The sequence below is a fragment of the Blennius ocellaris genome, assembly GCF_963422515.1.
Source record: "Blennius ocellaris genome assembly, chromosome: 4".
Classification (NCBI taxonomy): Eukaryota; Metazoa; Chordata; class Actinopteri; order Blenniiformes; family Blenniidae; genus Blennius; species Blennius ocellaris.
In genome coordinates this window covers 29,926,424-29,944,799 of record NC_137653.1, presented here as the reverse complement: position 1 = coordinate 29,944,799, position 18,376 = coordinate 29,926,424, and the positions used below count along the sequence as shown (strand labels likewise).

Here is an 18,376-nt window from a genome sequence, read left to right as displayed (position 1 = left end):
CCCGGGGGGGGACTTCTTGGAACCGGGACGGGACCCGGGGGGGGACTTCTTGGAACCGGGACGGGACCCGGGGGGGGACTTCTTGGATCTCTGGCGTCGGAAGAGGAACGGGAACCACCCCGGGGAGGACACTCACTCCCCGGGGAGGACAACACCGACTCACCTGCGGCAGCAGCCAACAGGAGACTAACCACACGGACTGAAGACCAAGACAATCCTCTGGCACCGGACCCACCTCACTGCAGGGCTTAAGAATGCAAGGCAATCACTCAGCTGATTGCCTGCAGGAGTGTCAGAGAGGATCCGGTGCTGGAGTGAGGTGTGTGACTCCCATCAGTACCCCCCCCCCCCCCCTCAATGGTCGCCAGCTGGCGACCTACCCGGCTTGTCCGGTTGCTCGGCGTAGATCCCCGAGAGCATCTGGGGGGGCTGGAGGAGACTGGGACCGGGTCATCTGGGGCTTGGAGCGTGGTGCTTGAGGTCCGCTGGGTTCATCCTTGGCCAGAGGATTCTGTCACGGCTGGGAGCTGGTGCGTGGAGCTAGAACCCAAAAGCAGACCTCAAAGCAGAGAATTGTTTGCAAACGTCAAAGTTTTATTGTGCAGGGAGGGAAAGGGGAGCTGGAACGGAGACGGGACCCGGGGAATCTCGGGGGGGCGTCTTGGAAATGGGACGGGACCCGGGGATTCTCTGGGGGGCCTCTTGGAACCGGGACGGGACCCGGGGATTCCCTGGGGGGCCTCTTGGAACCGGGACGGGACCCGGGGAATCCCTGGGGGGCCTCTTGGAACCGGGACGGGACCCGGGGAATCTCTGGGGGGCCTCTTGGTACCGGGACGGGACCCGGGGAATCTCTGGGGGGCCTCTTGGAACCGGGGCGGGACCCGGGGAATCTCTGGGGGGACTTCTTGGAACCGGGACGGGACCCGGGGAATCCCTGGGGGGCCTCTTGGAACCGGGACGGGACCCGGGGAATCTCTGGGGGGCCTCTTGGTACCGGGACGGGACCCGGGGAATCTCTGGGGGGCCTCTTGGTACCGGGGCGGGACCCGGGGAATCTCTGGGGGGACTTCTTGGAACCGGGACGGGACCCGGGGGGGACTTCTTGGATCCGGGACGGGACCTGGGGGGGACTTCTTGGAACCGGGACGGGACCCGGGGGGGACTTCTTGGAACCGGGACGGGACCCGGGGGGGGACTTCTTGGAACCGGGACGGGACCCGGGGGGGGACTTCTTGGAACCGGGACGGGACCCGGGGGGGGACTTCTTGGAACCGGGACGGGACCCGGGGGGGGACTTCTTGGATCTCTGGCGTCGGAAGAGGAACGGGAACCACCCCGGGGAGGACACTCACTCCCCGGGGAGGACAACACCGACTCACCTGCGGCAGCAGCCAACAGGAGACTAACCACACGGACTGAAGACCAAGACAATCCTCTGGCACCGGACCCTCCTCACTGCAGGGCTTAAGAATGCAAGGCAATCACTCAGCTGATTGCCTGCAGGAGTGTCAGAGAGGATCCGGTGCTGGAGCGAGGTGTGTGACTCCTAACAGTTTAACTTCTATATTCCTTCAAAACATAGAAACTTTCTCAAATCAGACAATAAACCTATTCTGAATCACAGGCTCGTAGCTAATCTGTTGGATGCTATTCTCTTGCCTTCACAGTTTGCTGCTTGTAGATATACTGCACACACTGATGCTCTAATCCTGTCTCCACACTAAATGCTGCAGCTCAGGTGGCTGCAATTAAAGCGATGGTCACAACCCACCCTGCGTGTTTTCAGTCTGGACATTTTTTGGGGAGGCCACAGCTACCACATTTTCCTGAAAATGTGGGGAGGGAGTGGCAAGAGCAGGGAGGGAGTACGTCAATGCAAAGTGTAAATACGGGACCTGCACTCCACGCCTGGCCGTGAGTGGTTTCGTGCATCATACATTGCACAAGTAGTAGTGAGTTATAGGTGCTTACAACATAAGATCTCAGTGCGATTGCCACGTTATCATATGGAGGCCATACTTGTGCGTAGTAATGAAAAGAAGTTCTTATTTTAAAAGAAAAAATGCAGCTTTTTAACAAAGCAAGAAAATATATTGGATGCATAACTGAAAATGTCAAGGAGAAAAGGAAATATACTACATTTTAAGATGCAAAATCTACATGTCACAATGTAGTATTTAGTAGTTCAAGATGTATTTCAATGCACCATTTAAGGTATATCTCTACCCCCAACCCACCCCACCCCCCAGTCCCGTCAGCCCCAGTCCCATCCGTCCCGTTAGTCTCATTAGTCCCAGTCCCATCAGCCCCAGTCCCATTAGTCCCATCAACCACCAGCCCTGTCAGCCCCAGTCACATCACTTCTGTCAGCCCCACATGATATCCACACATTCAAATACCCTTCTATTGTTCCACTGCTTTCATTCTTATACCTGTTTTTAAAACTGCTTGTTTTTCCAATATGTTTGTTTCTGCTTTCATCTTTCGCCTGTAAAGTGCCTTTGTCATGAAAAGTGCTATGTAAAATTAGAGCCTTATTATTAGAATCTCTCCTGTCTGTGGTGAATCTAGTGTGATATAGTGATATCTAGTGTTAGTTTATCCTGTGGCGATCTTGGTATTTTGCACAATGTTGCTCTTTGAATCCTTCAAGCCTGCCGTTACACTCACTGAGTGTAGTGCACCTTCAGCAGCAACACTCTACTTTTTAGTTTTGGACTTTTGAGCTTTGCCTTTTTTTCCTGCTGGTACCTCTTGTAGTTTTGGGAGAGAGTCCATTTTGTCTTTGACAAGGTCAATTACTCTTGAGTCTGCAAAGTCAATGGCTATATCAAGGCAGTTTTGTTCATTCTTGTTCTTTGCATTCACATTGGCCCCAGCCTTGATGAGAAAGTCCACGCAGGAGGGGTGAGAGCATTCAATGGCCCTCATGAGGGGTGTGACTTTACTCAAGCTCTGCTCATCTATTTTTGCCCCGGCTGCCACCAGGAGTTCAACAGTCTCCACGTGCCCTGACGAAGCTGCGTGATGGAGGGGAGTCCAGAAAAACTGGTCGCGCATGTTCACGCTGGCCCCCTTGCTGAGGAGGTACTTAACCATCTCACATTTTCCGCTGGAGCACGCCACCATCAGCGGCGTTTTGTAGAACTCATCCTGCACATCCACTGGAACCCCCTTCCTAAAAGCAAGGTCCAATGACTCAAGATCTTCATTTCTGACACAGTAGTTGATGTTGACATATTCATTCTCATGCTTCTCATTGGCTTTGCTTATGAGATGACCTGGTGTATGATCGCTGTCAAATCCGTCACTGTCCAAGCAGTAGCAATATTTCTCAATCATGACGTAGGGCGGGTTACCATCTGGTCGCCGGGCCATGCGATCTTGCGGGAGCAAACAAATAGGGAGAGGACATTTCTCAGTCTTCTTCTTGCCTTTTTTAGCTTTCTTCTCTTTTTTGATCTTGGGTAAATAAGTGGCGAGCCGGAAAGGTATCTTGATATACTTCACACCGTTGAAGAAATCCTCAATGTTAACACTACCCCCTTCTTCTTTGTCATGCCTTTTGGCAATTAAATGAAGCTGCTCTGTTTCAACTGGAGCCTTCAGACCCTCTAACACAGAAATGAACGTCTCTGCTGTAATTGTGTCTGGGTCGTCTCCAAAGGCTTGACATAGTTCGGTCTGATGCTCATTGGACCAGTCATGCAGCGTCAGTGCCCACAGATTACACATGAGGCCGGTTTTACTTGGTTTCTTGCCTTTCCCATGCAGCTTCTTAACTTTCTGAAGCACCTTGGCTGCCACTTTATGACCGGAGGCTTTGGCTATTTTGTCAGGCAGCAAGCCCTCCTGGTTCTTCAATTTGGGATTACAACCTCTTTCTGCCAGGAACCTGCAGCAGTTGGCATTGCCTGAAGCCGCAGCATAGTGTAACGGTGTGTAATCTTCTAGGCTGACAATGTCCATGCATGCTGAGTAAGCAGACAGTACCTGAATCACCTCAAAGAAGCCCCCCATGGCGGCATAGTGTACAGCTGAGAGTTGTTTTTGATCCCGAGCATTTGGGTTCCCACCTCTCTGAAGGATGGCTCTAACAAGCTCTACTGAACCTGCTTTAGCTGCCTCCATTAACACAGTGATGCCAGTTTTCTCATTTGATGCATTAGGGTCTGCACCACCATCTAGCATTATGAAACACATGGGGGGGTAGTACTCTAGTGCTTTTTCACATATCAGCTGAAAGACATGTGTCCCCTCAGTTGACACGTTGTTGGGATCTGCCTGGAAACTGAGTGCTGCCTGCAGGCAGTGGGAGTGGGCCTTGGTGGCGTAGCTGCAGTAGAATAACACACCTTTGCCCTCAGCATCCTGGAGCAGCAGGTCAGCTTGGTTCTGGATCAACAAAATCGCCAGCTTATCAATACCCATCTGAGCTGCTAACATGACCGGAGTGCGGCCTCTCCTATCCTGGACGTTGGGACTTGCTCCGTGGGAGAGAAGGAAGTGGACAAGCTCTTGGTTGAGGAGTGAGACGGCCAGGTGAAGTGCCCCCATGCCATCCTCTGGTCTAGTCAGGTTGATGTCCATCCCATGCTTCACCATCTTCTCAATGTTCTCTTTATCTCCTGCATACACGAGCTGCAGCAGGCGGCAGAGCTGCAGCATCTGTAGATGGTCCTGTGTCACACTGCTGCTGCTCATCCTATACTCTATAACCTTGTTGTTATTTGTTTCTAAAATGTTCGATACTCTCTGTGTTCACTTCAGCTGATCAGCAGGTTCCTCCAGAGCTATGATGTCATAGTGACATCAAAAGGTGTCATGTTGTCTTTGATCTTGTTGTGATAAAACATGGTGCTGCATTTGAATGGGTGCTAAGCACACTAACACAAACACACAACACGAACACACAAACACGCACACACAAGCACACTCACACAGACACACACACACACACACTGCACACAACACAAGCACATTAACACAAACACAACACAAGCACACTAACACATACACACACACACTGCACACTAACACACACACACACACACACACAACACAAGCACACTAACACAAACAAACACACAGACACACAACACAAGCACACTAACACAAACACACACATGCACACAACACAAGCACACTAACACAAACACAACACAAGCACACTAACACATACACACACTGCACACTAACACACACACACACACACACAACACAAGCACACTAACACAAACAAACACACAGACACACAACACAAGCACACTAACACACACACACTGCATACAACACAAGCACACTAACACAAACACACACACACAAGCACAACACAAGCACAACACACACACACGCACACGCACACACACACACACACACACACACACACACACACACACAACACAAGCACACTAACACAAACACACACACACACACAACCACAACACAAGCACACTAACACAAACACACACACAAGCACAACACAAGCACAGTAACACAGACAAACACACACACACACACACACACACACACACACACACACACTGCACACAACACAAGCACACTAACACAAACAAACACACAGACACACAACACAAGCACACTAACACAAACACACACTTGCGCACAACACAAGCACACTAACACACACACACAAGCACAACACAAGCACACTAACACAAACACACACACACAAGCACACAACACAAGCACACTGACACAGACACACACACACTGCACACTAACACACACACACAACACACACACACACACACACACACACACACACACACACACACACACACACACACACACACACGCACACACACACACAGTGTTAATTTTGGCAGCAAATTCTGATTTAGTCTTAGTCTTAGTCTTTTGAATAACACACCATTTAGTCTTAGTCTAGTTTTAGTCTTCGGAAATCTTTTAGTGTTAGTCTAGTTTTAGTAGACTAAACATTAGCAGATATTAGTCAACGACATCTACAGTGGACTTAGTCGACTAAATGTTTCTTTTTTCATGGAACGGTTAGGTATAAGGGTTTGCGATACAAAATATGCAATACAGACACAGATAACGGTTGTAATACAACATGTATTTTATTCTTAATGTCAAAACAGAACTCGCCTCCTTCAATATTGCCTCAATCTCCAGTTTGATCTTCTGTGGACGATGTGCATCATTAATGCATGGGATCTAAAATGTGTTGAATTCAGGGGCTTATTTTTAACAAAATCCAAGTTAAATAACTGGTTTGGCTACAATGCCTCACGTATTGCGACTCTGTGCAAAATCAACAAGAGAAAAACAGAACAGATGAGTGCAATTCTGAAATTTAAAATAAAAGATGTATTGGCTGTAACTACCAAAGAGTACTCCTTTGTCTTCAAGTAAATAAGAAAAACCGTGTCTCTCGTCATTGAAAATACAGGTAAATATCGCATTAAACTAAAAAAGCACACAACTCTGTGAACATCATCTTCTTCATCGTCTCTTACTATGCATTGAGTGCAAAATCAGATATTTGAAAAGAAAAACAAATATGTAAAAGAAAATGTGCATCGTCATTGCACACAAAATTAAATTCTTCTGTTAATAAATAAAAAGAGGTATCAATGAGCTCAACTCAAAACAAGTGAATTACATGCTAAGCTGTAATGCCATTTTTGCATGGAACAAAAAATCTCTGCTCTCATATTAAACAAAACAAATACCAATATCAAGTTGTGCAGCTACAGGAAATGCTGTAAATAGCAGTGAACACAACAGTTCTATTTCTCTCTGTTCATTTTAAGGAAAGCACTTCGCTCCAATGTGACCCTTCCGCTGTTGCGCCGTCCTCTTGTGAGGTCACCTGTGATGCTGAATACCCTCTCTGCAAAAGCTTGAGAAGCTGGCATAGCCAACAAGTCTAATGCAAGTGGCTTTACTTGATGATCTGCTGCCTGATGCTGGTTGTGGAGGTTTTCTGTTTAAGCCGCGTGGTGCGGCATTTTGAGAGGAGCCTAAATACAGGCTGCTTTGAGGATGGTGCTGCTTCTGGTTCCTCAATCACCTCTTCTTCTGCATCTTCTTCAGTCTGGTCCACCTCCTGTCTTGTGTGTGGGAAAGTGCATTTGACCACATAGTCCTCTGCCCGTTTCAGCAGTTCCGGGATATTTCCATCAGCCACATCAACATTAACAAGGATTTCACAGACAGTTAGGTTGACAAAGCAGGCAGCTGCTGCAAGCGGTGAGAACTTTTCATCAGCTGAATCCAAGAAGCAAGCAAAACGCTGCTTCAGATTTGCTCTCATTTTCTCTACAAGAGTGGCGAGGTCTCTGTACCGAGTGCTCTCTGCAAAGTCAGTCAGGTGACTCAGCAGATCAAAGAGGGCAGGAACCACTAGGGACATAGCTGAGGTGTCACTCTGGAGGGTTTTAGTGTGTTCCGCAAAAGGCAGCAGTAGGTCTTGGATTGATGAAAGCTTTTGCCACTCACTGGTAAGCAAACTGTCCCATCCCATGTCACTTGCGAATTTGACAGACTGCATCTTTGACTGTGAGGAGTCGTGTGACCATGCTGAATGTGCTCGACCAGCGTGTGGGGCAGTCATTTACAACAATAAGACCACACTGGTCCAGTACCCTCTGGGTTGCAACTGAGGACTTGCGAAAGAGCTTCACCACCGACCTTGCTTTATTGAGGACTCTTTTGACAGTCGTCTCTTTCTGCAACATGTGGAGCACAAGTTGTATAGTATGCACCACACACGGTGTTCCATGTCGACATGATGGTACCTAAAAACAGGAAGAAAGGACAACCAAATAAGTATAAACCTAATAAAGTGACTGGTGTGTGTGTGTATACTCTATACATGTGTCGGGGAAAATCATTCATGTGATAATTGTCATGTAAAAGAATAAACTAATCATGGCTCACCGCTGGTCTTCAGTTACAGATTCAGGGTCACTTTCCATTGTGGACCCAGGGGAGTCGTCCTCTGAGTCTGAGCTGGTTTCTTCTGCTGTTGTGTGTTTAAACCAGTGGTTCTCAATTATTTTCTGACACGCCCCCCCTAGAGGACAGAATTTTTTTCAGGGCCCCCCCCCCGAATTGTACTACCATTGAGAACTTGATAATATTTATTTATTTATCTGTATAAACCACTGTATCAGTTGCTGGCACCAGCATTCTGCATACAATCGCCTGATTATCAAAATAAATCTGCTATGGTGTGAGGTTTTATGCACCTTGTGATGTGGTGGACAACTTTGTAAGAGGCTAACAGGCTTTTTTGTTTACTGATGCCGCGCTGACAAAATGACCGGCTTGTTGGCGACACTCATGGAGTTTACCATGAAACAACTCCAGTGCCTTACTGACATAACGGGTGTATGGTCTCCAGGTGTATGATGTATGGTCTCCAGGTGTATGGTGTATGGTCTCCAGGTGTATGGTGTATGGTCTCCAGGTGTATGATGTATGGTCTCCAGGTGTATGGTGTATGGTCTCCAGGTGTATGGTGTATGGTCTCCAGGTGTATGGTGTATGGTCTCCAGGTGTATGGTCTCCAGGTGTATGGTGTATGGTCTCCAGGTGTATGGTGTATGGTCTCCAGGTGTATGGTGTATGGTCTCCAGGTGCCGTCTTCATTTATTTGGTTTCATGCTCCGCTGCCAGAGTTTTTAGGCATAAAACACAAACGGGTGTTTCCTGGTTCCCGACGTGTTCACGGTAAACCCAAGGGCGATGTAGCATCGTCATATCTCCTGCTCTTACTAGCTTTATGTTTACTGTCACCTGTTTTCTTTTCCTCTGACGCCTCATCCTTTTTTCTTTTCACTCCTGTCAGAAACTTCTCCACCTCTCCTCCTCCTCCTCCTCCAGCTCTGTACACCGGTGTTCATGTGTAGTACTTCTTCTTCTCTACTGGTTGAACAGGCAGCCTGTTGATTAGTTTGAGCACTGCTGCCACCTAGTGGCTGGAGGCCCTTTTTTTATCCTTCAAGCATGAATAAAGACACTAATACTGAAAGTCGCGCCCGCCTCGCGCCCTCCCTGACACCCCACCACGCCCCCCCAGGGGGGCGCGCCCCACCATTTGAGAAGCACTGGTTTAAAGGCTGCCACCATGTTACTCCCATTGTCCGTTATTACGGTCAGGATCCTCTCCTTTGGTATGGCCCACTCCTGCATACATTTATCCACGTATGCCTTGATAGACAGTGCAGTGTGTGGGTGAGCTACTTGTTCAAGGGCCAACAATTTGTGTACAGGTTTACTTTGTTCAACACAAAAGTAGCATGCGCTTATGGCAAGGAATGAGGCTGTCAGTCCTTTTTTTGTCCACATGTCAAGGCCAATCGATACTCTCTGGGCAGCAGCCAGTCTCTCTTTGAATTTCTGTCTTTCACGTTCATACTGTGTTTCAATCAAATTGCTCATTTTGGTTTTCTCTGGAACTGTTAGTCTCCTATCTACTATCTCCATCATTAGCACAAAGTCCTCGTCTTCAATTGTTGTGACTGGTAAACCTGTGCGTCCAATCCATCTAGCTATGGCCTGCTCCTTGGTATGTTGTTCCTTCGATTCAGTTTTGTATTTTGAAGAACTTTGTAAAGCTGTAGAGATGGCCTGCTGCTGGGTTTCACTAGCAGCGCTAGTTTTATTTCCACTTGGCCCATGGTCATCTTTGTAATCAGACTTCTTCTGTATCTGTGAGGGTGAAAAGGGGGGAATCAAGCTGTGATTCTTTTCTTTCTTGCCCAATCTCCTCAAACCTCTCTGACACACACACACACACACACACACACACACACACACACACACACACACACACACACACACACACACACACACACACACACACACACGTATGTTTATTAAGCTGGCTTTTGCCTTCACAAATCTGGCATCTCTCAGTGTGAAATCTGTTCAATTCAGGGGCTTACAAAATAAAAGTTCAATAACTGCTTAGGCTACAATGACACCCACACACACAATCTACTAGTACATACTTCATTCAATTTGAGAACATTGAATATTTATAATCCTACTAATTCAGCGAGATAATCGTCTCAGACTCAGTCTTATCAATAGAGTGTTTACACGGCGTGTCATTGAGCGGCCATTGCTGCGAATTTAGGCAAAGCATCAACATAAAAGTAGTTACAGCAATTTTGTACTTACCGATAAACAAGACTCAAAGTAGGCACGGGGAAATTGTTAATCATTGCCGCATTTTCGGTTGCACATATTGGGCGAACATAGCGAAACTCCTGCATTACGTTGGTTTGAAAAGAGGTAAATGTCTACTGACAGTTGTCTGTAGAACCGAGGTGATTGTGGTTAGCATGGCTGTATAGATAATCGCTGGGCGGTGTGCTTTAATGCGGTTGTTGTTGGTTAGAAGACATTTTAAACTTATAATTTAACTTTGATAGTTTATCTCCATTGACTGGTGTCAATGGACAGTGATTAATTCAATATCTCAGCAAAGGCCGCGCATCCGGGTAATGGCCCAAATTCTGACGTCGGTGAAAACACACTATACAGTTCAAAGGTGGATTCCTTTAGCTTCTATCGTACTCCAAGTTTAGCAGAAACACATGTGTTGATATGATCAAATAACCGTAGCTTACCTTCGCGTGTATTTCTTGATGAGTCGTCTGTAAATGTCGCTTCAAGTTGGTGGTGTTTTTCCCAGAGAGCTTTGCTCCACACGCTGTACAGACGGTCTTGTTCTCCTTGTTGTCATATGTGAAGTGCGAGCAAATGTCAATTCTTCGTTTTCGCCCTAGTCCTGACATGTCTTTTGTGCACGAGACATGCAGTTTCCCTCGGACATGGTAGGCTACACCGTTGTGTTACTTTGTTCTCCTCTTAGCTGCTGCGTTTGTTTCAGGTTTGTTTACCTGTTGTTGCTCGCGTGCATTTGCCGCGGCATTTTAAAATGGCTGCCTCCCTCCGCACAGATCAACCAATGAGATCAACGTATCCTCAAAAGATTCGCTCTGATTGGATTTCTTCCCAACTTGTCCCGCAAAAAGAGTAGTTCTGATTGGATCTCTTCTCCATTCGTCACGCCTTCGAGTTTCGTCTCGTTTTTATTCGTGGACTATAGTGTCAGTTATCCTTCGTCTCAGTCTTCGTCATCATATCTGACTTTTATTTAGTTTTTATTTAGTTCTCGTCCGTGAAAAAGGTTCGTTGACGAACATTTTTCGTCATAGTCTTAATCTACGAAATTAACACTGCACACACACACACACCCACAAGCACACACACAAGCACACCAACACAGACATGCCTGCCTCTGGAAGAGGCGTCGCACAATTATTACAATCCCAGGAAAGCGCCGTTTTTTAAAATTATTATTATTCCGTTTCTTCTCCAGCTATAAGCAGTTGTTCGGGACCTGCGTTTGTGCGTAATCATCTTCTTTCATCAGATAACATCTCATAGTCTCTGCCACCTGCACCCTGACAATCAGGAGCCGTCTCTATGCCAACACACACAAGCTGAACCCAATCAGGCTGGCATCACAGACTGAAGCAGCCCATCTGCCTGGCAACACCCACGGCTCCTCTGATTGGCTGGACCAGGAACATGATGGTTGACCACACAGTGCTCACGCACATACAGTATCTTAGGCAACATGCTTTTCAATAGCATTTTAATGCTGATGCCAATGCCTCAGCATCAACACTTGTTAGCATGCTAATTAGCATGCTAAAAAGTTTGTTCAATTGCAGTGAAATTTGGAGGGTGGCCTCATGGGGGCGCTGCGATCACGGTGCACTAGCTAATTAGCCACCGCGCTAAGCTAGTTAGCTTAGCATCTCAGAATGTGATATAACTCCGGATTCCAGGTCAGCCACACCTGGGAGGTATCCTCTGCGCTTTTCAGGCAAAACGCAGGTGTTAGCATCTCATGCTAACAAGTTTGTTCAAATGAGCTGAAATTTGGAGGGTGGCCTTGTGGTGGCGCTGCGATCAAGAATCACTAGCTAATAACATGGTTTCCACGTACTCAAATCGCAGGTGCTAGCATCACATGCTAACAATTTTGTTCAAATGAGCTGAAATTCTGAGGGTGGCCTCGTGGTGGCGCTGCGATTGAGAATCACTAGCTAATGACATGGTTTACACGTACTTTTGACCCAGCTGTGGCCTCGCTCGGCAGCAGGGGGCGGCAGGTGGCAGGCACAATAAAATTTCTGCGGGAATTTTCTAGTTGTGATATAACATGGTGCTGCATTTGAATGGGTGCTTAGCATATGTTGCTTTTCGATGCTGGCCTTGCCAGACTGTTCAGACTGTTTTAACTTGTGCTTACCTCTTTAGCAAAATGCAAAGATTATCTTAGGCAGTCATTTTATTTTATTAAGTTTCTTTCCCAGTTTTTGGTGCATAATTTTGTTCCGCACCATTGGGAGCAAGGACACAAAAAGCACATAAAAACATGCAGAACGCTTGGGAATAATGCACTTTGTTGGGATGAGCAAGTACACGACTATCTGTATCTGTTCAAACATGTAAATAAACATCTGTATCCGTAATCGGTGTGGGCAGGGCCTAAACCAGAACTAGGTTAAATTGAAACTGGGTGGAGCTTAAATCAGTACATTATTTTAAGTCTGAAATTGATATGGATTGAGCAGAAGTTGCTTTATTTATTGCTTATTTGAAAACGACTTACAGAACAGCCTCAGAATTGAAATTCAATGTTTTATATATAAAAAACTATATACGACATACAGTATATAAAGCTTAATTAATTAATTTACATTATATTTATTTTTAAGACCGACCATATACAATAAAAATATGAAAATATGCTACTTTGTGCATTCAACTATATGTGTGTGTGCATGTAAGTCAGACCAGGGCATTTTAAGGCCCGCGGGCCAAATACGGCCCGTGACCCGACTCTGACCGGGCCATGAAAGATTGCTTGGAATTAAGAAAAAAAAAACCTACTTTCGAATTTTAATGCATGTATGGCAGGACGAAGGATGAGGCAGAGCTGAATCTTGGACCCACGTCTTTCTTTCAGCCAACACAGAACGGGACTGGAACAGCCCACCAAAAGCCCGGGCGCGGGAGAGCTCAAACCCTGCCCCTTTACCCATAGTTCACCGCCACACAGCCCCCCCCCCCCCCCCCCCCCCCCCCCCCCCCACCCCGAAGGCACATCTGGGAAACCAGTCAATACCTCACAAGAGGCTTTAATTATCGGCCATAACGGCTGCGTTGTCACTCATGCGAAACCTCAGGTGAAACTCGGCGAGCAGGGCGTCCATGAGGAGGAGAAAACACAGGGGGTCTTGAAGGAGGGCGACCACGACGGGGAACCTGGGCCGGACACATGACCTCGTCAGCCATCATATGGGGGTTGGAAGGGCGAGCGGTGAGCGTCATGTCGCACGACGCAAGGCGGACCGAATTGAGCTCCGCCAGAACAAACGAACGTGGAAAACCGTGGTGAACGGGGCCCGGAGCCGAAAAACCGCTGGAGGAAAATGGACCGACGTCTGACCGGGGTCGCGGCGCAGAACTCACAGGCAAAAATTCCCCCAGATGCGCGGGACACACAAGCACTCGAGACGGACAAACAGCAACGCAATCCGCCTTACCAGCCACATGTCCAATATCGGTCGTAAACTCGGAAATGGATAACAAATGACGCTGCTGGCGAGCAGACCACGGCTATATTACCTTTGACATCGCAAAGGTCAACGGTTTGTGATCGACATAAGCTGTGAATGAACGACCCTCCAAAAGGAAGCGGAAATGACGAGTTGCCAGATATAACGCCAACAACTCATGGTCAAAAACACTCTACTTGCATTCGCTATCTCGTAACTTGTGGCTGAAAAATGCAAGAGGCTGCCAAACTCCAGCCACCTGCTGTTCTACCACAGCCCCCACCGCTAAATCAGACACGTCAGTCGTTAAAGAGATGGGGGCTGAAAGTGCTGGATGGGCTAAAAGAGCTGCATCAGCAAGAGCAGTCTTGGCGCTTTCAAAAGCCTGGACACGATCCGGTGTCCAGTCAACTGGATCGGAGCCTTTCTTCACACGCAAAGCCCCATAAAGTGGCTGCAGAAGGTGGACGGCATGCGGAAGAAAACGGTTGTTGAAATGAATCGTGCCCAAAAACTCCTGCAGGGCCTTAACAGAGGCCGGACGAGGGAAATCTGTCACTGCCGGGGGCAGAGAGGCAGAACCTCCACAGCAGGAGCTGCTTCAGCTGGATTACTCTCCTGGTGGACTGCTGGTCCAAAGCTGCGACGGTCAAGCAGTACCTCTGCTCATCCTCAGTGATTCCTCGCAGTCGAAAGAGCGCCTCAATATGCACAAACCACGAAGCCGGGTCATTTTGCCAGAAGTCGGGAAGCCTCGGAGCCGCGGCGAAAACCACCGTCCGGAGGAGACGAGGACGAATCAACGTCGCAGTCTGCTGCTTCCTCGAACATGTCCATAACGGGGTCACCAATGTGGCAGGACGAAGGATGAGGCAGAGCTGAATCTTGGAACAAGTCTTTATTTCAGCGAACACAGAACGGGACTGGAACAGCCCACCAAAAGCCCGGGCGCGGGAGAGCTCAAACCCCGCCCCTTTACCCATAGTTCCTTTGGGTGAGAGGCCTGGGTCCTAGCAACCGCCACACATGGACTGAAACCATGGGCTGTATAAACTATAATGGAAATGCTTTTGCTTTGAAGCCTGTTTATTTATGTACAGTGTACGTAGCTTACGTACGTCATATATGTAATCCGGAAAACAAGTCAATCAGTACACCTGATTAGCGGTCATTGTCGCCCTCAACGATGTACGGGTACGTCAAAAAAAGAAAGGTGGCCGCAAGGTGGCCGAAATTTCAAGAAGATTTGGAGCACTAAATATTTGTTTACTGAAGTCGGGGTAAACCCGTCTGTTTAGTTTGTGGTGAACATGTCGCTGTGTTTAAGGAGTATAATGTGAGTCGGCATTATGAGACAAAACACGCGGAGAAATACAGACACTTGGCGGCGGCTGAGAGAGCACGAATTTCGGAAGACCTGCTAGCAAAGCTAGCAAAACAACAAGGCTATTTTACCAAGCTACACACAGTCCGGGATGCAGCGACCAAGACCAGCTTCGTCATATCCCACAAAATCGCCAAAAACTGCAAGCCGTTCTCGGATGGTGAGTTTGTGAAAGAGTGCTTGGTGGACTCTGCCGCGCTAATATGCCCTGAGAATAAAGAAGCATTTGAAAAAGTCCCGCTGTCCAGGCGAACCGTCACCAGAAGGATAGAAGGCATCGCGGAGAATCTCGAACTTCAGCTCAAAAGTGGAGTTGAAAGTTTTGACTTTTTCTCTTTGGCTTTGGATGAGAGCTGTGATGTCCGTGACACTGCCCAGTTACTGGTGTTTCTCCGGGGAATAAGGCAGAACTTCAAGATTACGGAGGAGCTGGCAGCATTGAGGTTAATAAAAGGAACGACAACGGGAAACGATCTGTTCAAGGAGGTCGATGCATGCATGGTCAAGCTTGGACTGAAATGGGACAAACTGGTAGGCGTCACTACTGATGGTTGTCCGAATATGACAGGAAAACATGTCGGACTTTTGAAACAGATCCAAGATAAAGTGACTGAACTCGGCACAGAGCATCATTTAGTGTTGATACATTGTATTATACATCAGCATGTACTGTGCAGGTCTGTGCTAAAACTTAACCATGTTATTGATGTTGTAACTAAAACGGTTAACTTTATCAGGGCACGAGCATTAAATCACAGGCAGTTTGTTGCACTTTTAGAGGAGCATGAGAATGAACATGGTGACATCATGTACTACACAGCTGTCAGATGGCTCAGTCTGGGCAAAGTGCTCAAAAGAATTTGGGACCTGAAAACAGAGATTCAAGAGTTTTGTGAGATGAAAGGCAAAAACATCCCGGCGCTCTCAGATATGGACTGGATGGCAGATTTTGCATTTGCTGTTGATGAACTGATGAATGAACTGAACACTAAACTGCAAGGCAAGGGCCTTTTCGTTCATGACGCAAAACCTGGTGAAGGCTTTTATGAGAAAGTTGCTGTTTCTTTCAAGTCAACTACAGAACAACACTCTCACTCACATGTAAACCCTTAAAGAAGTCAGACCATCAGCTAATCATCTCTGCAGGTACTCATCCATGTTAGGACATTTGCATGGTGAGTTTTTAAGACGATTTGATGATTGTAAAAACATTGAGGATGAAATGCACCTGGTTTCCTCTCCCTTTGCCTGCAGAGTAGATGATGCACCCAGTGATGTTCAGCTGGAGCTCATTGACCTGCAGTCTGACACAGTACTGGCAGAGCACTTTAAGTCAGCATCACTGCTGGAGTTCTACTCATCTCTTAAGGAGGAGAACTTTCCAAACATGAGGAGACATGCTCAGAAGATGTTGGTTCTGTTTGGATCTACCTACATATGTGAACAAACATTCTCAGTAATGAAGTTTACCAAATCCAGGTTCAGATCCTCTCTTACTGATGATCATCTGTCAGCTGTGCTTCGCATCTCCACCTCAGACATTCAACCTGACTTTGATGCTCGTTAAAGCCCAGCAAAGGCGAGATTTCTCTCACTGAACACGAAACAATACAAACATGTGTTCACTTTTACTTTTTGTCTGCACAGCTTGGCAGTTTGACAATCATAATGTGACATATCTTGTTAATGATATTTGACATACAAAGACATTGTGATGTCTTAATAGAAAACAGTGTTTTGGTGTTAATGTAATTAAACACCGAGTTACAAATGTTTCATGTTTACCATTGTTTTTGAATAACTGCACTGAATTAAAAAAAAAAATTGTGAAAAAAAAACTCTCACTTTCTCTTTACCGAATAACAGACAGTTACCAACTTGTGTGACCAATGCCAGTTACTGCTTTTAATTTAGAAATAAAATGAATACGCAGAATAGAGTTTACACTTTTGGCCCTCCACAATGTTTTCTGCTTCTCATTTGGCCCCTTGGGAAAAATAATTGCCCACCCCTGGTCTCAGTGGTCTGTAAGACTGTTTATTTTTTAATGATCTGTTTTGAATCTGGTGATTCATGTAAACATCCAGTGGTGGTTCACTGTATTCTTCTCAAAAGCACCGCGTTCAGTACGAGCAAAGTTTTCTGACTTTACACCACCAGCCAAACTCAGAGCATGCAGACGTTAAAAAACCCCCAAAACAACGAACTGGAGTGGAGGCAGTGTCAGATGCGACACGAGCCGTTTTCAGCTGTCTTGTCAAATGCACAGCGTACGTTCCTAAGTTCACGAAGTAACTTTAAATATCCTACAAACCGAAATAGAGGGGATCTGAAGAAATTCTTAGGGGTACTGGAGGGAGCAACACTCACTCTCTGTGTGCGAGCTGCCTACGGAGACGTGCCGGGAGGGGCGGGCTCTGTGTGTGACTGGCCAATCACACAGCGGGAAGACAATCAGTTACCAAATTAGGTTTTTCCCCAGTACTTTGACTTTTTTGGTTGCGTTTCTTTGGAAATGGGGTCAAACGGAGGGCCACTGGTGCTTGGATAAAGTTCTGATCGAGAGATCAGGAGGTATAAACGTAAACATGTACTATTCATTTCAAAGGGAATTAGATAGAGCTCTTTGTGTTTCTTAAAGGTATAGTAGAGGATTTTCTTCTTCCGGGTGGATCATCAAAATAACTGGTCCTCCCATGGTCAATCATTCTGGTGATATATGACGTAAGGCCGTCGTACGTGCTCGTCCCTGCGCGCAGCTCACTCCACACGGTTCTCATCATGCCGGTGGCCGACCCGACGCATTATTCTCGGACATTTTTACACAGTTTCACCCCCTCTGGTGCAAATCTTCTTGTAAAGTGAGCTTATGTGAGCGATGCCGACTTGTGACTTGTAAACAGAGCGTGCACGAGGAGAACTGGGCTCGTGCACGTCTCTCGCACGCGTTTTAGTAGGCGTTCCGTCTCGGGAGCAGGTACAGCGTTGCGCATGCGCACTTTTTTCAAACGGTGGAGAGGGCGGGTCTTTCCTAAAACTCCTGAAAATCCTCCTGTATACCTTTAAGAAACAGACCATCATGGATTTAAAAACAAATTTTACCTTTAAAATATTTAACAACTGTTACTTATTTTGACTGATTACATGAGTAAAAATATTTCTTTGTAACGCTTTTCTGTCTTTTTTTAATTTCTTGGTAAAGCACTGTGAATTGCCCTGTTTCAATGGTGCTCTATACACCATATTCTGTGCAGTAACATGTACCTTGTGCTCAAACCGCACATACTCATTCAGCCAAGGTACCTCAAGTAGCTAGTTTGGTATTTTATGTAACTTATTATCGGTTGTT

At 46.8% G+C, this 18,376-nt stretch overlaps 1 protein-coding gene across 1 annotated transcript; it reads right to left on the bottom strand.

Moving 5' to 3' along the window:
* Positions 1–2,703: 2,703 nt before the first annotated feature.
* On the bottom strand, positions 2,704–4,707 carry LOC308128786 (ankyrin repeat and EF-hand domain-containing protein 1-like; the record flags this gene model as incomplete). The annotated part of the gene is made up of 1 exon (XM_080494451.1): positions 2,704–4,707. One exon carries the CDS (start codon positions 4,705–4,707, stop codon positions 2,704–2,706), a length of 2,004 nt encoding a protein of 667 aa, XP_080350577.1.
* Between the last annotated feature and the right edge of the window lie 13,669 nt (positions 4,708–18,376).